General features: G+C 38.2%; 1 protein-coding gene across 1 annotated transcript in view; it reads right to left on the reverse strand.

Annotated features, from left to right (window-relative positions):
- The window catches only part of bckdhb (branched chain keto acid dehydrogenase E1 subunit beta), a 121,836-nt gene extending 98,792 nt beyond the window's left edge, over nt 1–23,044 (reverse strand). The window contains exons 1-5 of the mRNA XM_088625913.1: nt 22,812–23,044; nt 21,902–21,979; nt 18,900–18,968; nt 4,166–4,299; nt 1,840–1,995 (exon numbers count right to left, since the gene is read on the reverse strand). Coding sequence (XP_088482039.1) covers nt 1,840–1,995; nt 4,166–4,299; nt 18,900–18,968; nt 21,902–21,979; nt 22,812–23,010 — 636 coding nt within the window. The 5' untranslated portion in view covers nt 23,011–23,044. The remainder of the gene's footprint in view (nt 1–1,839; nt 1,996–4,165; nt 4,300–18,899; nt 18,969–21,901; nt 21,980–22,811) is intronic.
- Between the last annotated feature and the right edge of the window lie 1,475 nt (nt 23,045–24,519).

Consider the following 24,519-nt stretch of genomic DNA (forward strand, 5'->3'; position numbering starts at 1 on the left):
GAACAAGAATAAAAGAAAAAGAACAGTAAAAAGAACAGAACACCTCAAGCTCTTACTTGAAAGCTTGCTGATCAAAGGTCTTATTTCACAGAACACTGCTGTTAAAAAAAGTCTTCTGAGATTTTTAAAAAAATATGTTCACTTTTAACAGACTGTTAGCAGATACAGATGTCTAAAGATCTTTTACATATACTTCAGGGCACAAAGAACATGACAACCAAATTATAAAAACTGTTTTTGGCTGTACAAACCACCAAGAGTATACAAGAGTATGTGGCTTTGCTATAAATAAAGAAGAATGTTGCCTATTGTTGAGCTACAATTCATTGTCGAGACGCATAAGGTTAAAGCATAGTAATCAACTCATTCACATTTGGGTGTCTAGGGATAAACTGGATGTCTTTGTCACTCCAAGTTGGTTAACCAAAGAAGCCCAAAATACCTTTTCAGCCTTTTGAAGACTAAGGGGATGGAAGCAGAGGATTTCCTAAGATTGGCTACTCATGGCTCTACAATTTAATTTCAGAGCACAAAAAAGTCAGGTATCATTTTTCTTCACCCTTTTGTTTGTACAATAATCAATATGTAGTTAAAAAGAAAAAGAAACAGTGAACACTAAAATTGTGAATGTATAAAGTATTTTCCAGCAGCTGATGCACCAATAATCGGTGTAATAACCAATAACAAACAATAACAAAAATCATTTAGCTACTAGAAGTCCTTATCTATGGCAATACAATACACTCTGTACAGTGGTGCAAGAAAGTTGGTGAAACCCTTTAGAATTTTCTGAATTTCTGTATAAATTTGACCTAAAATGTGATCAGATATTCATCTAAGTCATAAAAATAGACAAAGAGAACCCAATAAAACAAATAACACATAAAAGGTATAATTTTTCATTCATTTATAGATCAAAATGATTCAACATTAAATGTCGGAAAATACCTATACTAAACCTGACACTGAAGTAGCTCTCTCTACAATGCCATACGCTGTCTTTGTACAGGTGGCACTGGCAGTGCACTTTAGTAATCCCTTTGGTTTTCACAATTTTATTATACTGCATTAATACCAGCTTCATCAGGTAATACTTAAGATTTAACATCACTTTATTAGCCGTATACAATTTCTTGCATTAGGACTTCGTCTTTTTCGCATACCCCAGCTTGCTCTCCATGAGACACACAGACACCCATACAGGGAGAGAAGAGAGCCTGGGGTCAGAGCGCAGGGTCTGCCATTGTACAGCGCCCCTGGAGGAGTTGGGGTTAAGGTTAAGGGCCTTGTTCAGGGGCCCAACGGAGTAGGATTCCTCTGCCGGCTGTGGGATTTGAACTGGCAACCTTCCAGCCACAGGCGCAGATCCTTAGCCACAGTTAATGACTTGTCATCTAAGAAAACTGTTTCTGTTTGCACTTCTTACTTCATGTATCATATAATAAATGAAAATACAAGACAAATTTAAGCTCCTAGCCGAACAGCAAACTTAGGCTTAATGTACACAGACACCTTACACAGTAACATTAACCAGAACCTTTTAGGGGGGATTCTGACTGAAAGGCGTTCAGTCATAATGCCACGAATGGCAGCTCCACACCATTGACTCCTCAGCCAAGCACAGAAACCAGATGTCTACCCCACATACACCAAATACACCCACATAAAAAACATGGTGACCGAGTGAGGGCCAGCCAGGCTACAGAACACACGACGAAAATAAAAGGTCTCACGTTGAAAAAATGAAGGTAATAAAACTGAAAAAACCCTACATTTCAAACAAAGTGCCATTTTGGAGTTTTAATGATCAGTTAATTCCCCCCTGATTGTGAAACGTACCTTTAGTCCCGGACAGTGTGCGAAGAAGGCCTCGGGGCTCTGAGAGTGATACAGCGAGCCGTGCCCCACACAGCCCCAGGGTGCTCGGATAGTCAGGCTGCCACAGTCAAACAGGTTGCCAGAGCGGTACCGGTACTTTGCAGCTTCATTGACTATCTGCAAACACAGAACAAGAACAACACTCACATGTCACTGTAATGCTGGCCTATAAAAAGACATGACATGTTTCTCCTTTCCATTTATGAAACCTTCAAGATATCCAAAGAGCCCTCATGATCACACGCAACTGCCTAAACCAGGGGTCTCACTTGGACTAACAAAACATTACCAGTAAAATTTGCTCGTTTTGGTCATTGGATACTGTAGCGCCCCCGACGGGTGACAAAGCGGAGGCGCGCCAGGATAATGCACGCACAGCGGTGCAGACTGGGAACTGTAGCGGGGGATGGTCTGTGGGTTCCGCTATATAAGAGACACTATAGCGCTTAATGTAAATAGTAGTTAATTGTTCATTACTGTTTAATCCCTTGTCTTGTAACCACCCTTAACCTGCCTTAAGTGTCCTATTCACAGCCCTTGTGTGTGTTAACCCGAATTGAGGTAGTGTGTATGCCTTTGTTGCCTGATTGCCACCTGACAGAGTACTATAAATAAAGAAAGTGTGTGTGCAATCAAGAGCGTTGTCTTGATTATTCCTGCACAAGCCCCACGTACGCTACAACAATTCAATTCAATTTATTTTTATAAAGCGCCTTTCACAACAAGGTTGCCCCAAGGCGCTTAAATACATTTTAAACATACATTTTTTGTTCTATAGATTCTCTTTCTGTTTCAATAATTGACAGGGAAATATTTTTCTTATTTATTTTTTATGCCGCTGTAATTTTAATTTCTGGTTACATCAACATTTGTTACGTAAACAACAGTTCTAGGAAGTATGAATGTGGCCTACCGACTAGCGCATTTGATCTAATGCGGCCCCCATATTCATTTGAGTTTGAGACTCCTGGTCTAAACCATATTCAATATTCAATATGAAGATTTTGCATGTATCAAAATCCTACATTAATAATTAGACCAAAATAGCAAAGGAAAAAAATAGCCATTTCCTAGGAGACTGACATTGCTTGCTCAAACCCCCACCATCCTGCACAGCCAATCCAGGGTAAACATCCTCTGAGGCCTCAATCTCCCAAGGGCACAAAGAGGAAAAGAGAAACCAGAAAGGGCAGAATATCATCCAGAAAGATCACAGAGGTTCCGATTTAAGAAACAAAAAACTGAGGCTAAAAGACTTATATTCACGTCAGATCATACTTAACCACTGTAATAAATCTGAAACAGACTCGGAAGAAAAACTGATAAAAGGTCTGGATTAATGCATACACACATGCCAAACATGGTTAATGCATTTTTTTAATCAAAATTTCCACATTTAGTTCTGACACTGTCACTGTGAGAGCTCACACAATCTGCACCACATTCTGTCTACAATCGGAGGTTGGTCTGCGGATTTCCTTCCCATGTATTTCAGCTCGTAACAAAGAGAAACCTAGAGATCGGCACACAGACTCTTCGCTTGTCTCAGATACCTGAGCTATGTAGACAGATAAAAAAACAATATCATAATAAGGGGGGTTGATTATTTCTCAATATTCAAAATGAATAAACTAGACTGATTCCAGCTCTATACATATCGGAAAGGTCAAGTGATAAAAGGAAACTTAAATATAGATGCTGTACCAATAGTAAGAAACACTCTTCTACAGGGGAAATGGAGGCTAACCCGTGGGATTACTCTAAATTCAGTTTGACTGCTCTAATACAATAACTTTATGCAGAATGAAATAGAAGAATTCTGAAGGACTGAATGACCTGTTTTATTATATTCTGTGATTATAATACTAATCATACTCCAGGATGGTGCATTAAATGCCCTTTTAAAAATAAAAATAATAAAAGGCATAAATATGTTCACTTTAAATAGCTTGTGACTTTTTTGATGTTTTGTCTGTCTTCTCTTATCTGTATTGCAGATATACAGATATGATAATTTCCTACATCAAAGCCGTGTGTCTTGTGAAGGACTGATTGAATATCCGCCAGCCTGTTCAGAAAAAGATTGTTCAACACTAGCATCAGCCACATGTTTCCAAACATATGAACCTTTTTAAAGAATTGCAAAAAAAAAATGGTTTTCTGTTGTCTAACAAGACCGTTACAGCTAGTCTGAACTTGCCAAGCACCTGGATCGAAGACAAATTCAAAAACCCATTTTAAACTAATGAGTGGTATAGAAGAACAGATAAAGACTTAAAATGCATACCTGGTCAAAAGCAGGATAGATGTAGTCTGCAAACTGGATTTCTGCAATTGCAGTGGCACCTGTTACTGCAATTCCTATACCAAAGCCAACAATTCCCTGCTCACAGAGTGGAGTGTTGAAGACTCTATCCTTGCCTAGAGAGGAAAGAAAGGAATCTTGTTATTCATCATATGAAAATAAATACTGAAGAGTGACCATTCTGACAGATATTGTCACTATCCTTTCAATTGCAAAAAAATGTTCTTTACATGAAACATTTACAGCGACAGCACAGTTTCTTTGTTTGACGATGTATTGTGTATTGGTTATACATGTTCATTTTCTAAACAGAAGTGAAGACAGAGAAGGAATATAATATTCTCCTTATGTGCAGTTCATTCATAACATTCATAAGTCAACTGGTCATTCGCAAAGTGTTTAAAATGGCCTTTGCCTTGACGTTATAAAAATAAAATAATAACCCCCCACTCAAGAGCTATCAACCTCTCTTGCTTTGAACTCAATGTTGAGAGTCCATAGTCAAAACTCACAAGGAAAACCATAGAACATTTTGTTAAAGCTAAACAAATCTGTTGCAGAAAGAACCTAAGAACACAGAAAGGACCATAGCACAGAAATGATAATGATAAGGAAAGATAAAACAGATACAGTGACATTTTTACGGTGTGAAGTCAAGACAGTGCCAAGAAAGAAAAATTATCTGCAGTTAATGACTGAAAAAATGATAAGGAAGCTGATAAGGAAGGCTTAGTGCAATCACCGAAAACCTCAGAGGTGCAGGTGTGAAGCCACCAGAAACCACACAATACCGAGACATCAGAATAAGAAAGTATAAAGTGATCACCTGCAAAAAGAACAGAAAATCAGAAGTACCAATATCATTTTTTATGGACAGGCGAGACCAAGGTGACATGAAGTGAACGTGTCACAACAAATCTCTGGTGTGAACATGATGTATGCTTGTGATCTAATAATATCAAATGTGATCCTGGGATTACACAAAAATAAAACATACTATTTTCTGCCAATTAGTCATATTAATACAGATTGCTTTAAGACCATTGAAAATGAAAATCTTGAAAGTCTACATATTCCACTGAAATCATTGCATTCTGTTTATCATAAAGTTACGAATCTAATGTCACCTTTTCAGGATTTTGATATAAAAGCCATCTGCGACAAGGGCTTTATTGTCCAAACTACAATGGGGATTTTAAAATGACACCATGCCACTAGAAAGGTTAGATGGAATTTCCTCAGCTCAGTAGTGACATCAAGCATGTGCTCAGTCAAGGACACAGCTGTTTTGCAGACATCTAAATGAATGATACACTTGTGTCATAATTATGCTGAAGAAAAAAAACAGTCGTTGCTGGCCTACAAACTAAATCCACAGCAAACAGTGGTTCTTTTATAAAAAGAAAGAAAACACTTCATTTCAGCTAAGAGGAACCGGGAACTCATGATGCAATCAAATTCTGCTCAATAAAAATAGGGCAGGATTTTTCTTCCTAATCCACCCTACAATTTCAAAACAAACCACAGTATTTGTCTAAATTTAGTTAAGCAACTTTATTTTTAAGCACTGCTTTGTTTACTTACAAAATATACCGCATTCACAGCACATCTTGTTTTCTCAGAGAAGCCCTTTTCATTTTGGCTGAGGGTCGTGAAGTGCTTCAGGATGTCCTAATTCATGAACTGGTACACATGGGAAAGCAGCTACAGGATTTCAGGAAAAGCCTCAATGTCCCTTTTTACCATGCCAAAGTCTGTCAACAACGCTGAAATAACTGAAACACGAAGTACTGAAGAAAAAGTGACACTAATTCTAATGGCATGTAGATGTAATATCTCTGGCTTAGCCCTCTCTTGGACAGAAATGGGAAACCTCTAAAATAGTGTATAACATTTTTGTCCCCATGCTACAGAAAAGATATCGCTGCTCTGGAATCAGTCCAAAGAAGAGCAACCAGATACATTCCTGAGCTCAAGATGCCCTACACTGACATGCTGGAGGACCCAAACCTTTTTAGTTTTCGACAGAGAAGCCATGGGAACTAGGCGGAAGTGCATTCATAACTAAAAGCACAGAACAAATTCCTGACACGTGATTTACTAGCACAGTGCTTAAGAACCTATGACCAAATAAGTGGCAAACATCTGCCTTTAAGTTTACATTGCTTACTGATCAAATGGAAGGTAAGGTTGTACCCATTTATTATTCACATCCAGTTTTACTACTATCTAGCTGAAACTATGTGAATGTGCATAGTCCTTACCCAAAGGGCCCTGGGAGTATGGCACAACCTTCCTAGCCATGTTGCTGGAAGCCAATACCCTGGCTTTTTTCAAAAACCAGCTGGATGGATGAGATCCTTGGACCAATTAACTACTAGAGAATGCGGGGGTCCAAATGGTCTCCTCTTGTTTGGGACCTTTCTTATGTGCAGAGCAAGACTGGGATAAGGGAAGTAATAGCTGGCTGGGGTTCTCTCAGCAATGAGCACCCATCAGAGGACCCGACAGTGTGTCAAAGGAAGAATGGCTCTGACAGGTGTCTCCTGTCGCAGTGGAGGAGTCACAGCTGTACTGCAAAGCCACATCATTAGTCACGATTCCAAACTAGCACAGTACATACAGTAATAACAATATGACAATCAAATGTCTCATTGCTATTGAAGCTGGTAAACATATGTATACTGCAGACAAACAGGATGCAATATTCAAAATCAACATGATCAATGTGGTCATTACATTTCAATGAAAAACACAAGAAACAGTCAGAGATGCAAGTGCTCAGATGTGTGTTTCAAGCTTAAGAACCTCTTGTTTATCAACTGTTAAACTAGAAACAGTGTAAGACTGAGCTTGAACAGGTATTTTAGTTGCTCCATATTTTAGCACTCCAATCATCGCCAACATTTTTGCATAAAAAAGCAGAAGCAGAAGCAGGAGGGATAGACTAAGATGGTAAAAGGGAACGAGTCTTAATTTTGTATTTATTTTTCGTTCGAGACCCATCCTGCACCACCGATTCGTTACAAGATAATACAATACTGGTAAGTACCATTGCAACATATAGTATAATTGTTATTTTTTGTAATAGTTCTGTAGTAAGTAAGTGTAATTCTACAATAAGGTGGACGTTAATGCCAATAACTCCTTCTTTTCATCATAAAAAACAATTCCTGAAGGCAATGGGTTTCCTCAACATTGTCTAAGTTGTTTTTCAGCTCTTGCAACAGACATGTAAGCCTGTATTAAATGATACAATGGCCACTACAATGGCGTGGACTGAAGTGCTCACAAGATAAAGAGCCCTGCTGTAAAACCTTCTGAGTGGAATTCGCCTTTTTCAGCTGTTTCCTTGGTAACCATGGAAGCACAAACTACATTCTATGGCGCACAAGCTTCCACTAAGTTCTGCACTGAATTCTTGCAGCTTGCGGTAAAAGCAACCATTAATTTCTCAACACCTGATAGAATTTATCCACGTACTCCAAGTAACAGGAATTTGATTTTGTTAACATTATCATCTCGGTATCTCATCTTCGTGGGACATTAATTCAGGAGAGTTAATATGCTATTTCTTCTTAGGTTTTCTGAAAGTACAACAGGGTCGTGTAGGGGATCTGAAATAATCATTCAAACAATAATACCATTAGAAATGGAGGGTTACGAAAATGGTGAAAGTCAGGAATTGACCGAGCAGTTTAGTCAATGAGTAGAATAAATGTTTATAAACCACTACTTGTAAGTGATTTCTCTAAAATATACCCGAGCAGCTGGTATACTTAAAGGCACATTAATTCTGTGTTCTCTGGCATTGTTGAGAGGAGTAATAATCCAGGCACACTTGGTTAAACAAATATTTATTACAAAGAAACAAAACACAAACAAAAGATACAACACACAAGTTACTTTATGTACAGTATTTACAAACAAGGCGTTTCAGAGGCTTAACGTTCTGGTCACCCAGAAAACCCCAGACCGCTGCTAAGCATTAAACTCTTAATGCCTACAGAGGCCACACAAAAAATGACCTTCTAAGTAACTACAATGCAAGCTGCAGTTAAATCTCTCTTCTCCTTGTTCCCCAGATGCCACAAAATAAATGGGAGCCTATATCCCTATCCATAAAAATGCACCCTAAGCAGGAAAGATGTTTCTAACTGAGGTATCTTTTACCCAGGAAACCGAAGTTCCCTAAAAACACAGAAAAGCACGCTCTCTCTAACAAGGTTCAAATACTTGGCTCCAGTCAGGTTTTGCCTGGATGCTCTCGCCTGGCAAAAGCTCTCAACTACCAACTCCTCCAGACTCTTCTCTCTTCTCTTCTTCTCTTTTCTTTCTCCTCCCCTTCTCTGTCCTCTTAATGTGATCTTACAGTATACTGTGTGTCTGTACTGCTCCTTGACAATCATGAATCCACATCTTACCTAGGTATACCAAGGTAAACTTTACAATTGTCCTCTGCTCAAAGGACCCCCCAGACCTTAGCATACATCCTCTCTCCTTTGAAGTTAGAAGTGTTTACTCGGCCAAGTGTCACAAACTCCATCTAAAATCCAAGAGACACTTTTCAGTCACCTAAAGCTGTAACAATACATTTGATTGTTCTGTTGCATTTCACTGTGCTGGATTGCACTTAAAGATGACTACACTTTTGTTGGTTAGCAAATAAATTACACGATAAAATATATGGCTGTAATCTGTGGACAAATGTCACTTGCTGAGTCCCATATTACTCTCACTGACACCCAGATCGCACTCATCAGATGGGATGACCCCAGGCAGCACTGGTGCAGCTCGAGCTCTTCTTGTGATAGGGATCAACATAAATGGTTACCTGAAACCTCTAAACATATTCGACTTGAGCTTCACACCCACAGAACATACACACAAAACCGATACATTTTCTTTTTCTTTGATGGAAAATGGGGGAAAAAAAAGAGTAAAACAACAACCCACATTGCAAATACAGGAAAATATCCCTTTCTGGAGAGTGACAGAAAGTGCTGCTTGTTTTTGAAAAGCGTCATTTCCTGCGTCATTCTCGCTCTCTGTGATCTGATATCAATCTAATCCGAAAAGAGAGAGCCCTTTTACAGTAACATTCATTTATATGGTAATGAGACACTTCTTAACTGATGGCTGTTGTCCATTTCCCTTGTCTGAGTATAAAAAAAAAAGGGAGCAAGAGCCGTGTGCTGAGCCTTATTTCCAGGAGAAATGCAGTGGCCCTTAATAGGCTTCAGACAATGTGCGTCACCCATGGAAAACGCCTCATGTACTGTCCATTCGGATTAACCTGCCTGGTCTATAAATAGAACATGGAGCAGGAGGCTAAAGCAGTTTTCAATAACAATGGGGATAAAACTCAGTCAGCCTAGAAGGAATGACTTGGAAACTAATGGCTCTCTACAAAGATCAATCCCCTTCGGGTTAATGAGAACATTTATTAAATGAGATCTGCGGCAGCCTTTTATTTTTCATTATTCGCTAGCGTTGCCTCTTGAATGATATACGTTTGTGTAAACTGCAGTGTATTTTGATAAGGGGTAATCGTGACCGATACATGCATACAGCCGTCCGGAAAAATTCCTAACGTCATTTTCTGTGTTCTCTTTCAACTCCCCAACCAATTTTGAGGTGAAAATGCTCATCTGCAGGAATTCAGCCAAGATCTTCCATGCACTGAGATGAACAGATTTCACACTTAAATCGACCTTGAGATCTAGCCTCAACTCCAACAAAGAAAACAATGCTGTTCACACAGACTCCACCATTCCATATTCAGATATAATGATGTGTTAATTGATGAATCATAACCATACACAAATACCATGCACGTTGTTTTAGCGCTTATATATAACGTAGCTATATGAAACCATAAGGAAATGTGATTTTATGCACTTTTCCTGCCTTTCAGGATCTGTTACACACTATTCTGGTGATTAGCAGTCAGTCCTAAAGGCAGGTGGTATCAGCAATGATATTTTCTGGCTCATGGGAATCGGGACCAACAGTCAATGATGCCTGCCCGAGACATTAAGCTGAAAAGCTGCAAAACGTTTGGTTCTTCGTCTCTTTAGTCAGTAGCTCCCAAGCATCAGTTTTCCCCACAGACATCACACGGTATACAGACATCTGTGTATCGTCTTTTACACCTACTCCTGCACGTCTGACAGGCACTGCAGAAACTACTGTGTGAAGTTTGGTCATGTTTCAGCAGCTCAAAGTTTATTTACCAAATGCACAAACTTGCACACAAATATCGGTACCCAGCTGTCTTCATCACGTGATTACTTCACAATTCTACCCACCACGTGTCACTTTGAGATTCTTTTCTAAATCCTTAACTGTTTTCGTGCAGTGGAAGGGGATTGCGGACAAAGGCAGGGGGTGGACAAACCGGATCCCGGAGGTCCTGACGTTTTCAGGTTGCATTTTTAACCAGTGAATTTCTAAACACTTGCAACAGTAGTTTAAAGATAACCTGAAATGAAAAACAATGCTTCACACTGTAGCTCTCAAGAAACATGTCTGACCATCCCCAGCTTAAATGACCCAATTAACTTAAAAAAGGTTCAGAACCCAAATCTTAAAGTCTTTAAAAATGAATAATTTAGAACCAGCCTTGAAGACCCGACTAGCTCTCTCTAGGACCAAGGCTGGCCACGCCTGAATAAAAGCATTTCCTCGGAAGGTTTCAAGTTCCAAGGTTTACCTTGGAATTGGTTGGGAAACAAGCAGATATTTCAGCTGGAACACAAGTGTAGCATGTGCATGTGGAAAATTCTGAAACAACCAACTGCTGAAGGAGAGAAAGTCAGCTGGATCAACTGAACCGAGCCAGGTTTATACTGGAATTAATCAAACGGGCCAACACACAGGTCTGACTATGTTTTTACACATCATTGCCTTACGTTTTATTCAAAAACAACACAAACGGCAATTACCGAACTTGAAATGTAATCACCTTTAACTTACACTCCCTCTAAACTCCACTTGCTGTTTTAGGTTAAATACTTCACAGTAAAACTTTTACAGCATCTTAATTTAATTATTCCCAGTCACATTCCATTTCTGTTTGAAATTACTAATCAGTAATCCAAAGCCTATGATTCATATAACAAGTCTCGGTATGTGAATGTATAATGATCAATGGGTTTATGTAACTTAATCAAATATATGCTCCATTGCCAGATAGTTTCTCTTTCACCTAGGAAAAGTGAAACAGTAAAGTGAAGGGCCGCATAAATGCTCAGGTTTGTTAGCACTGGTTAGGATCATGAGCTCAGGTTAAGGACTGTTTAGAATTTGTAAAACTAAGTGTAAACATAATTATTGGATAAACTGTGTATGTTCTAAATATTTTATTCATTTTTCCCCCACTGTGTGTTTTACTCATTATTTGAAGTTGCAAGCTTTTTTGTTTTAATTCTCTAACAAACCCTTTCCAATAAGTACCGTATTATTTGTATGCTCAGTTTACAAACTGCCATTCAAAAGCCAAAAGGCAAAAAAAACACTGGATAATTGCAAGCATGAAGTTAGCTATTTTATGCTTCACATTGGAAAAAAACATTTCAATCTTTTAAAAATCCAGATTTCTAAATACTTACTGTTTTAAGAGCAATTGGAGAATTAAAGAGCCAGTGGTTTAGTGGGTAGACTTTCCATCAGAGAAACTGAAAATATACTGCTTACAGCAGAGTTGTTCTAACTTAAGGGTCTTTACATGACTCCCACTGGCAGATCATGCAGTACCTTAGTATTATAAAATACAATGTTTCAAGCTAAGAAGGAGTTTCTTGATTTTAACCATGGCTATGTGGATGAACCCCATATTCTACTGCACTCAAACTCTCCTTTGGAGATAACTCTATACTTTAAAGTATTTACGCATTGCAAACTGCATACATGTCATCACACTAAAACTACTAAACTAAAACCCAAATTGGCTCTTCTAGATCATGAACAACTCCAACTCCAGATTGTGCCTTTTTTAGTTATAAATTTCAGACATCCAACAAGATCCGGAAACAAAACGTAAGTGGTTTCTTCTATCTTTTCATTTACTTAGTCTTGCAGCGTGATATGCCAGCAGCCATATCAACCTGCAACTCACAACTGGAAACCCAGTGAAACTCAGCAGGTGTGAGCCTGGTCAGTACCTGGATGGGAGACCTCCTGGCAAAAACTAAGGTTGCTGCTGGAAGAGGTGTTAGTGGGGCCAGCAGGGGGCGCTCACCCTGGGGTCTATATGGGTCCTGATGCTCCAGTATAGTGACGGGGACACTATAGTGTAAAAAGGTGCCATCTTTGGGATGAGACATAAAACCAAGGTCATTAAAAATCCCAGGGTGTTTCACAAAAAGAGTAGGGGTGTAACCCTGCTGTCCTGGCCAAATTTCCCATTGGCCCTTACCAATTATGGTCTCCTAATAATCCCCATCTCTGAATTGGCTTCATCACTCTGTTCTCCTCACTGATAGCTGGTGTGTGGGGAGTGTACTGGTGCTCTATAGCTGCTGGTGCATCATCCAGGTGGGGCTGCACACTGGTGGTGGAGGGGAGTCCCCATTACCTGTAAAGGGCTTTGAGTGGAGCGTCCAGAAACGGTGCTATTTAAGTGTAAGACAATTTTATTATTATTTTACCGGAGATGCCTACATCCCTGACTGAGCTAGGGGAGGTGATCTAGGACATGACAAAGACTTCATCTCTTGGCACTGATAGGATTCCAAATGAATTTATCATTTTCTCCCCTACTTCCTTTTGCTGCTTCATCTTCAGTCCTGCAATAGCATAAGCCTCTTGGCCAGATCATCATTGCATCTGAATATTTGCACATCACTGACTTATCTGGTGAAATTAATTAATAAAAAGTCATTTTGGAAGGATGTTAATACTGCCATTATATCTCTTTTATTACTTGTACTAGCTGCCATGACCTTTCACAAACCCATGGTCTCGCCACAAGCGACAGCAATAGTTCCCGTGAATTATAATGTGGTACGTGGCTCTTCCTGCTCACTAGTCACTGTATTGTGTAATGATGTACGAGCGAACAAGAACAGGTTGTGCAGCGGATATTTCGCCACAGAAAGTTTCCAACGTGACCTGCTTGCAGAGTTAATAAGTAAGTTCCATTTATCGGCAAAACCGTCTTGAAATCGAGGGCAATATCTCTATTGCTTCCTCACAGTGTAATAGGGCCCCTTCCCATCACCAGATGTTTTGTCGCTTCATTCTGAAACGTGTTGCGCATACCTAGAAATGTGATCTGTTTTGTGATGTAAACTGGCAGTTTTACAAGGTACTCAGTAAAATTAACTTTTATTGTGGTGTAAAAGGCACTCATGAATACCGATTCTTTCTAACCCTGAAAAATAACAATTGTGGCGCAGATCCCCTATAAAGAATGTCTAGCATGTGATAATATCCATCCCCTCTTCCACATCATGCATGCAGCTACTGACACAGATTCCCCTCTTTCACTCTTTCACTGGAGGCCACCTCAAGTGGGAATACAAAACCTGCTTATATATTATATGGGCCTGGAATCACATTCCATTAATATGCGCAATAGTCAATACACCAATACTACAACAATAGTTAACAGGCAGCGAGTGTCCCTGCCAGCTCTGTTAGGGAAAGCCCACATTCACTTGTGTTGATTGCCTTGTCACTGGAACCAACAGCTCAAGCTGTCATTTTGCTTTTGTTAACCATATTTCTATTAACAACACTAGATATCTCTCTATGCTGCAAATTTCATTATAAGCCAAAAACTGTTTCCCATTTCCGACTTCAACTGCTAACCATTTCAGATTATTGTGTTGCTCTATCAGTGGATTCGATTATTTGAGCCAAGTCTGCATTAGTGCCGTGGAAAACACAGAAAAATGATCCTCCTCCGACTGTGAACACATTAGATAATTGAAGGTGCTGATCCGAGCAGTTTTCAATTCTTTTGACAGAAACCTAGAAGTGTGGATTTTGAGGGAACAGAGAAATTGCATTTGTTCTGTATTTCTGTTCAAATATAAATTTTGCAAAAAAGGAAATTACAGTTCTCCACAGTACACCATGTGGTACATAATTTTGTACTAGGCTTTCAAGAAATTATACAACTTACATGCTCAGTCTAGACTATGCACAGTTCATATGCAGCATTTAAGGCAGCACATATGCTTGTAATGCATGGCTATATTCACGTTTGTGTCAGCATCTGTAGATGGGTAATGCCATTCTCTTCTTTCTTGGGTTTTTGAATACCGGAGATTGTGCAGCATTTAAATGTGCTTTTGAAGGAAGGATGTAAAGCAATTGGTAGGGAAAGCCTCCCCCAGTCCCCTGTGTACTAAGAAATTTCAAGGTAGCACAGAACTCACTGCAAATGACCATAAGACAGGATCAATCCAGAAATGTTTTCTGTTGTAATCACCAAATCAAGGCTTTAGAACTTACAAAAGAGATGGGTATTTCTGCTGAAAGCTCTGAAATCATGAACGTCCAGACATGAAACCCCAGCTCACAAGATCATCGTCCAGAAAGTGAAGTCCACTAAAGATATGCTGGAGGCCTCTGAAACTAATTCAGAGGAATTTATTTGGTTATTTGGTGGACACATGGTCATCACGGTGAAGAATGAGAAGAGCAGAAGAAACCAGCAACTTCTCTGAAAATGCTGTTCTGCACAAATGCTTCCCGTTAGATCATGATTGCTGTCAAATGGATGCCACAGAATGATCTATTCACTAGTCAATGCTTTTCAGTCTATCAACCTTAAACCATCCACAAAAAATGCCAGGGGAATGCTGACACATGATGACAGAAGAGTGCAGTAGTTCACAAGGCTGGAGAAGCACAGGCCACCATTCACTAGTTTGGATTTTAACAGCTGTATCACACGCACTAGAGCCCAGTCTTAGTCCTGATTGTCTACTATTTGTCCCAACTGCTGAAGTCTAGACGACTGCTGTAGATGAGTGGTTACAGCAGAAGTCAAGACTTTATTTAAGAGGTGATTGCTAGTTTGAAGAATAAGCTGACTGCCTAAAGACTTTCTATTCTGCTGAAGGATTCAGCTTCCTCTAAATGTTTCGAGACAGGTTTCCAATCCCTTTGGTACAGGCTCTTCCCAAAAAAAACTTTGCTCCAAAACTCTCCTGGTTCATATTTGTACATCTGCATAAACTCTGGAACATGGTGAAGGTAATGTCCAGGTCTGAGCGCGCACGGCTCCCTCTGAAACTGTCTTTCTCAGCCTGCTTATTGGGCAGTGCTTCGCCATGCAGTACAGCAAGGACTCAAAACACAGGCCACTGCAACCGAAGAGTTTATCAGGAGAAAAGAAGTAGAAGAACTGAGAACTGTGAACTCAACTAGAAACAGATCCATCTTACACATGGAAAGTCAAAATAAATCAGAACATTGCAAGAATTGGAAAAGGCTTAAAATGCCTCAACAAAGCATTTCAAATGATTGAAAAATGTGAATTGCTGACTACGCAAATGTCGTCTCAAAAGGATATGTAATGAACTCTTAAAGTAATGTGACCCACCAGTAACAGCACTTCATAGCTACCTAGATCTTTAAAAGGACCTTTAAAAACCATATTTAAATAAAGGCAAAAGCAGACACACAGGACCGCATAATACAAATATGTGTCCTGTCGGCTTAATGTACTTGTAAAATTGAAAAAGAGTGGGGAAAAATGGGAACTACTTTCACTACAAGTCACTAACTAAATGTATTTTATTTTTAATTGAATGGAATTCAGATTAGGAATTCAAATCCTACTGCACAGTATATGCCCATAAGGCCAGAAAAATTGCACACACTTTTCAATATAACATACAAGTGAATGTTAAAATCTTATATTTGAATGATGGTCATTATTTCACATATATTATCAATACAAAAAATACAAGATAGGTAAAAATGACAAAGTTACAATGTGAATAAAACAGAACAAAAAGGACGCACGCACTCCAAGGCAAAACAAAAGCTTGTTACACAAATTGATGATGTTGTTGAGCACTGTCACACGGACTTGCTCATTTGAAGAAATGCAATATGAACAAGGAAAAGTTGTCACTTGCATTTTATTTTATACCATTACCTTTATTTATGGCCCTACCTGAACTACCACGCTTATCAGCAGCCAGATAAGTTACTCAGATCAAACAACACTATTGAGCACATTTTAAAATTCCCCTTTGATTAGACTGTGAATAGAAGGCTCTATTCAGGCCCTCATGCTCAGCTGGATGAAATAGAAACAAAATGTCGTCCATATTTCTGGTAGGTTTTTACAAGTCTGTGCTATACTGTATACTCTGCATCAGACGAAAAAAAAGTTCATCCAGATCTTGGGTGGACATTTCTTTTACCTCCATAGTGAGAGAAATAGCTGCTTGGGGGAAAACTTTTTCATCACAGTTATTATTTCACAAGTGCTACAGATCTTTCCATTTTAATTAAATGCCATTTCCCCAAAACATGCATCCTATAAGAGCACAAGTCTCATACAACAGATATCTCGCTTTAAATCTTCATTCATCATTCATTACCTGAAACAGTGTTGCCATTAAGAAACCCTCAATCCTAAAAATGCTTTAAGAGCAATCCTTTCTCCCCTCAGACACTTATAGGCCTTTGTCACAATCTGCACTTTCCCCATACTGCAGCACTGAAAACACAGTGATGCTCTGCCACCTAGTGCCAGTTTCAACATTTAGCAATTTTAATGAGCTAGGGCAACTGGGTAACAACTGGACAAAAAAAGGCTAGAAACACTGTTCAAACATCAAAGTTCTTTAGGACCAAGTGCATAATTCTGCACAGTTCTTGACATATTATTGGCATATTTTTATTATAGTTTCTCACAATGATATACATTTATTTTATTTTATATTACAGTAGCAAGTCTACAAAATAAGTAGCACAGCTCAGACTACACACTTAGTGAGAAGGAATTCTTTGTAATAAAGAAAGCCTGAGCAAAATCAATCAAAGATGTGTGAATTAACATTAAAAGAAAAAAAAACTTGCCTATTAACTTTAGTTCAATCTGTGCCAATTTACCAAACCTTGTTCATATTAATATTCTGTAAACCATACAGTTAAGAAACCAAGGCTGTGACTAAAGCCAAATGCATGTTAAATTTATCATCCAAGATACTATAAAGTGTCTTGAAAAATTAAAATTGAGACTTTTATTGAAACCTTAGTTCTGGCTTGAAAATCAAAAATAGTCTCAAGATACAGTAGCAGTATTTTGCGGTTAAGTTTTCTTCATTTCTTTCTTCGCCTGCTATATCAGCATTATAAATTTTATTTCATTATTAAAATAAAAGCTCCAATTTAATATGCGCTTAAATACATGTAAAAAGAAACACATATTAATAACACTAAAGATGAATGATCAAATAAAAGACTATTCAACTGTCTGCTGTTTCAGTGAACAGTGTATGGAATTTAATTTGTTTGATGTAACCATCAAGGCAATCTAGTGAGTTTAACGTGCTTGAAAACTCACAGGAAAAAGTGTATAATCTAACTTCATAATTTGACACATTTGAGATTATGCAGTTTTAAAGGAAGCATATAACTCAAAACTGTCACTATATTTTGCATACATTTACAACAGATGTGTGAACTAAACGTTTTGTCTGTTTCCATGATTGATGATCCCGGTTGATCATGTTAAAACCACAATAGGCGCTTTGGCTAAGGAGCTGGGAGGTTGCCGGTTCAAATCCCGTGGCCAGCAGAGGAATCCTACTCTGTTGGGCCCCTGAGCAAGGCCCTTAACCCCAGGTGCTCCAGGGGTGCTGTATAAATGGCTGACCCTGCGCTCTGACCCCAAGCTTCTCTCCCCATCTGTGTGCCTGTGTGTCTCATGGAGAATAAACTGGGGTATGCGAAAAAACAAATTCCTAACGCAAGAAATTGTATATGGCTAATAAAGTGATCTTATCTTAATAATATAAATATATATGATATGTAATAACTTATTTTTTAGGACAATAACTGTTGCTTAAACATTCCTGAATAAAAAAGGCTACATAAAGAAGACATAAAATAAATCTAAGAACACAAGAAAGGTTACAGGGTGATGCAGTGGTAAGCACTGGTGCCCTGGGTTCAATTCCAGATCAGGGGTTCTCAAATAACAGGGTCGTAATTGCCACTGCAATTACCACTTATGTATCTGAAACTATTGGGGGAATAAGTGATCCAATTATGAATAGGCTCAACACGTACTTTCAGAAAACCATCATAAGGTCATAAAACTCAACAACTCATTTTTCAGAAATGCAGTTGTTGAGATAATGGGTACTATTTTCTTGATGGGGTGTGGATACAGGAAGAAATGTATTGATTTTTAAAAATACAGTATATCTAGGAGAAAATGATCATGTAATCACTACTGTACAAATAGAAGAAAGAAACAGCGTTTGTTGATCTATATACAATTACATTTTACCAGCTGAAGGAAAAATGGCATACATCTCAAAACCAACTTCATAGAGACACAACTGTCACAAACTGCCACAAGTCTTGAACTTAAAGCATCAAAAAAATAAACCAGAGTGCAGTGCAAAATAGTTTATATACTTTGGTTTATAGTTTATACAGTACATTCACTGTCAAAAAAAGCACTAGAAATTAGATGACACAAATTGCAGCATCTTACTTTGAAAATACATACCGTATTTATCTCGCAAACCAACAGTGCATCTGAAGACACCTCCAAAAGCAACATCTTCTCCAAAGATGACTGAAAAGCAAAAAAATGAACACACATTAGAAATAATAATAATAATAAACTTTATTTTATATAGCGCCTTTAAAGGTGGCTTCTAAAAGCGCTTTACAGGATGACAATAACAATAAATAAGAAGACTACAACAATAAATAAGAAGATTTCACAAGATAGGACACAATTATAATTACAACAATACAACAATAACAATAGAGGAGACCGTGGGAGGTGGTATTAAGAAATGTATGGTAGAAAGTAGTAAAGTAGGCAAAATTGTAAATTTACATAAAATTCAGCAACAAAGTAAACCTTCTGCCACACTTATTTGATTCTTAGTGTTTAGAGACCCTCCACAAAACCTGAACCGATAAGCCCATAAGGCTTTTAGTGGTTACCATCCACCTGCATTCAGACAAGATCCAAAGTGATTTCTTTTCATAAATAGTACATTTTATTTTATGAATAAATCTACAAAATGGCAATACCCTTTCAATGTGTAACTAAGAAATAAAAACGCAGTAGCAGAGTATTCACACTGTAAACATATACAATACAGAACTGTCATTTAATTTTACAAAACATTGTCTATCCTATAAACCAAACTGGAGAAAGAAACATCAAACTATTCCTGTCAGAAAAACGACCCTTTTCATCAGTGATTTTAAAAGTAATTAAGCATTACTAAGTGGCAAAGGAATTTGCAAAGAGGAGCATTTGGGAAACATCCAATTTTATTTTGCCTGAGTGAGATAACTGTGATGGTTATGGTTATATAAATCCTCACAACCTCTAGACCAAACTGCTCTTTGAAGTAATTTTCTACATACAATAGCTAATGATATCTTAAGCAAATGATAGCTTATCTCAAGCAATAGAAGGAACAACCCCTACCTGAAAGTAAAATCATGAATTAATGTGCTCTTGGAACATTCAACTATTCCTACTCCCACTAGAAATCTGCAAACATAAGCGATGAATTTTGTTTTGGACTAGGTCTTACATTTCTGGAAGTGCATTGCTGACATCAAGGGAATCGTGGGCTATCGTGTGATTATCACATAAAGTACGCAATAATGGACTACTGAGAAATAATCATTTTCTCATAACTATGAGATGGCATAACTTTTTTTTTTCTTTTCATGTCAGCCACACGCTTCTGGATAAATTAAAACTGTTGCCAGTGCCTATTTAAAAAATAATCATTGACATAGCCTCTGACGATGAAGTCACTAAACAACAGAATCTTGGTTTTCTCAACACAGTCTGTGCCACTTTATTTAACTATGTGACATCAAACAGCTGTAACATTTAACAACAGCTATGCAACGATTACCGGACTAGAAAGAGGGACAATTGATACCACAGAGCTATAATTTCATCACTTGCACAAAATGCTTAAGGATCTAAAATACACAAAATATCATCTGTTTGCAGTCTTATAGTCATTTCACAGGGACTCCAGACCCACATCAATTAAGACAGTCAATGAACAAATTAAGACACTATGGAGAATGGAGTTCATGCACCAACTCCCTGTTTCTCATCAGCCAGCTAAAATCCAGCATGACTGAAAGAGCAGTCATTCAGAATACCCTGCTAAGACTTAAAGCACTGTCACAGTCAGTAAAATTAAGCTGTCATGTCAGATAAAAACAAACATAAAATGAGGTGTGGCTATAATTCTATACGATCAAATTGAAGTCTTAGAGTGCTAAACAATAATCAAAACATGCTGGATAGAAGCAACAGGATAACTTAGCTTGTGATAAAGGCAACCTTTTATTGGCAAATTTTCCAAAGGTTGTGAGTACACTCCCCACCATCAAATATGATACTGGGGCAAAACAGTCTTTCATGAAGGACAGGTCCCAAGAATGTAGTTGGAATACAAAGTTCACATTTTCCCTTATATTTAGCTACTTTTTTGTCCAAATATTATTTTTTAATTGTTTACAAGATATCTTAATCCAAGGTTACAATTTCTAAATCGAATCGTGTAATAACATAAGTCTATCTTGTTGGTTCAGAAAAAAATAATGATCAGCGTGTATCAGCAACCATTCTTGCAAATTGGTTGAAGCTGCAAAAATGTCAAACCACATTGCACAGTAGAGACAAAAAATAAATATTCAACGACTATTTGTGTCGCATTTCAGGCCCAGTCCTGCTTTTTAATTATGACCATTTGAACAATTCATACTAGGCTACCATGCCTGCTGTGTGTAAAATTACAACTATTTTACTAGTCCCCACATTAGTAGTAATATGAAGTAGGTTTTAGGACAAAAATATAATCATAACAAAAGTTACCTATTTTTATAAACAAAATCTAATTACTTGTGCGCTGGTTATCTGTATGTCATGCTTAATAAAGATTGAATATAGAATTGCTGAGATAAAAAGCAGAAACATTTTAATCAATATCTCTCCTGTAAATTTATGATCTTAGGCGGACTTGCTTCCTAAATTCAAAATTTCTGCACAGCTTTAAATATTCTATTTGATTGTTTTATAATTGGTAAGGGGTAAATGCATTCCCAAGGCAGCTTTTTTTAATACTAGATCAAAACACAAAGGTGCTAAATATCAATTCAGTTCTAATGCTAAATGAAGGACAAATAGTTGTGTACCATAAATCACCCAAATATGTTAAGTACTGTGCGGTCACAACATCATTGCAAAACTGAATTCTAGTAGTGCACTTTGCCAGTCGAAGCTAAAACAAAGTAATACACCACTAAAGAGACAAACAGCAGTTAAACTTTTTTAAGATTCAGGCCTTAGGGAAAGTTAAATGACGTCATGTTTCATACAGCTCAGTTCACAACAAAAGCACATTTTATAAGTATACAGCATTTTGATTAGGTTTCATTCTTTAACTTGGTAATCTGCAAGTCAGCAGTTTAATGCAAACTCAGCAAAATGAGCCGTCACATCCTGTACAATACCTGCAGTGGGGTCATTGGCAAGGGTGTTGTCCAAGGCACTCGTTATTGATTGGAAAAAATTCATTTTTTGGGTCTGACCTAGAATTAAGAACATAAAACAATAACATTAGAAATAATCAAAAATACCTGATTGTCTTTGCCCAAATTAACAGGACATTTTTCAGAATAATCACCATGTTTAATGATCACATTCAGGGACTTAAATGAATTCATCAATAAGCTATTTCCGCAGAGGAAATCTAGCAAAAACTAAGATTTGCTGTCATTCATGTTCTTAAAAAAGACACATTACACTTCTCGTGCAGTATTTAATTGCCACAACATTTACTTTTGCTTCAAAACAGGAATAATTTAGATCAACATTTTTTTTACCTTTTTAAAACTCAAGAGAAGCTGAGGTTTTGAATGCCAGATTGATCAGATTGATTGAGAATACAGCACAACAAAAATATTTCGCAAAACAAAGCGTAGTAAAATCAAGAATTCTGTACTTCAAATATATGTATCTACTTAACCGTCTTCTCGAGTAAAATTTCAGGTATAATCTTCAGGTTCCATATCTGTCCACTAAAAAGAAACTTCACTTTGTTTAGTGGAGCTTCACAACTTGCTAGCGTTTAAAAGGTCAATATCATGTGAAAAATGGGACCTCAATGGCAATTTTTATTTAAAAAAACATAAATTAATATTAAAACCTTTAGGATATGTAATTCCCAGGAGCTATATAGATTTTAAGACACAATTACTTTGAAGCCGAGCATGTTTTATTTCGAAGAAATTGCAAAATACGAGAAATAATATCTGACTTGTGTTAAAACGCATCCACCTAAAGAATATAGCATTAACACTTAGTGCGTCCAACAGTCTGTCCTCTATGTAAATAGAGCAAGGGCGCCTCAACTAGTCTTACCATGCTGAGTTGGTGTTGGGTCAGCCTGAAAAGTGAAGTGGGCAGCATGCCGTTTCTGTATTTTCAAATGGGAATCACAACTGGGGACCAGTTTAAGCGACACACCCCCAAATCGGCAGAGCAAAACACTGTTGATATTGTAGATAGTGGCTTTGCAAGAGCCTGCACTTCTCTGCAAGAAGCGAGCCACGGCCGCCATTGTTGTTGGAACCAGGAAGAGAAACAACCTCCGAGGGCGGGACCAGGCGTACAGCGCTCTGGTTGGCGGAAAAGGAGGGCGGAGGTTTTTCTCCCCACACGTGGATGACCGGTTCACGGGAATGCTGAATGGAACGTCATTTTCAAGCTCCAGCGTATCTATGCAACGGACGAAAGGTTACCCTGGACCCAAGCGGAAGTGCGGCAGTAGACATCGCCAGCGTTTCATGGTTTTGATACATCTATTGGATATACAGTATTGGTGGGATTATTACTAGTTGTAATAGAAGTGTCAGAATAAACCTGCTGGCCCACGATGCCTGCCATTTGTCACCTTTATGCAAAGTAACAACCCCTGTTCTCAGATTTAATTTTACTTCTCGATTTCCACTTTGTGTTTCACTTTTAAGGATTTTGAACTCAGGTTCCAAACAAAAGTACCTAAAAAGGCTCGTCTCTAGGGATCCTTATCAGCAGCATGTGAGGTTCTAACATTAAATGCATTCAGGTCCCCATTATAGTCTTTTCTGTTCGAAACTTAAATGTATTGAGTTGTTAACCCGTGAGTGCAGGACATGCCTTTAAGCTTGCGAATGCACCTCTGACGCTCTTCCTTGCACTGAGTATACGGCACCAATGTCTTTCTGAAACACATCATTATATCTTTAATATCTTTTAAGTTGCTTACCATTTTGTATGTGGATGTTTTTTTTTTCCTACCCGTGTACCTCCACTTGTGTACATTACATCACCTGACATCTTTATAAAGTCATATTCGGTATTTTAATATTTTGAACCCCCTTGCTGCTCCTAGTTTTTTTTATCTATACCAGAATCCACCCATCATCAGAAAGTTGCATACTAATGGTAACGTGAGTCAGCATTCTGGAAGTGGTATTAATAATAATAATAATAAAAATAATAATAATAATAATAATTGCTTACACTTATATAGCACTCAAAGTGCTTTACAGGTAATGGGGCCTCCCCTCCACCACCACCATTGTGCAGCCCCACCTGGATGATGCACCGGCAGCCATAGTGCACCAGTACACTCACCACACACCAGCTCTCAGTGGGGAGGAGAGCAGAGTGATGAAGCCAATTCAGAGATGGGGATTATTAGGAGGCCATGATTGGTAAGGGCCAATGGGAAATTTGGCCAGGACACCGGGGTCACACCCCTACATAGCAGATAGTGATAGCAGTGTATCTCAACCTAAACAGCATATCATTGGAAGGAGGAAAAAAACACAAGGAGCTGTCAACTGAATATAAAAGGCATCTCATTCCAGAACTGAAATAGGAACTCAAAGAGTTGGGAGGCAGCAGTAGTGTCACACCACGATTCTGCTCTATACCAGGATCTACAGTACATCAAAACACATCTCTGGGGTATTCTATTAATAAGACTGCTCTGAACATTTATCACTTATCTGTACTGCTGTTTGTTGACCTGTTCTCAGTCAGTTTCAATGATGGCTACAGCTGTTAGTTTAGAAATTAATAT

The sequence above is a fragment of the Lepisosteus platostomus genome, chromosome 3 (assembly GCF_059453375.1).
Source record: "Lepisosteus platostomus isolate fLepPlt1 chromosome 3, fLepPlt1.hap1, whole genome shotgun sequence".
NCBI lineage: Eukaryota > Metazoa > Chordata > Actinopteri > Semionotiformes > Lepisosteidae > Lepisosteus > Lepisosteus platostomus.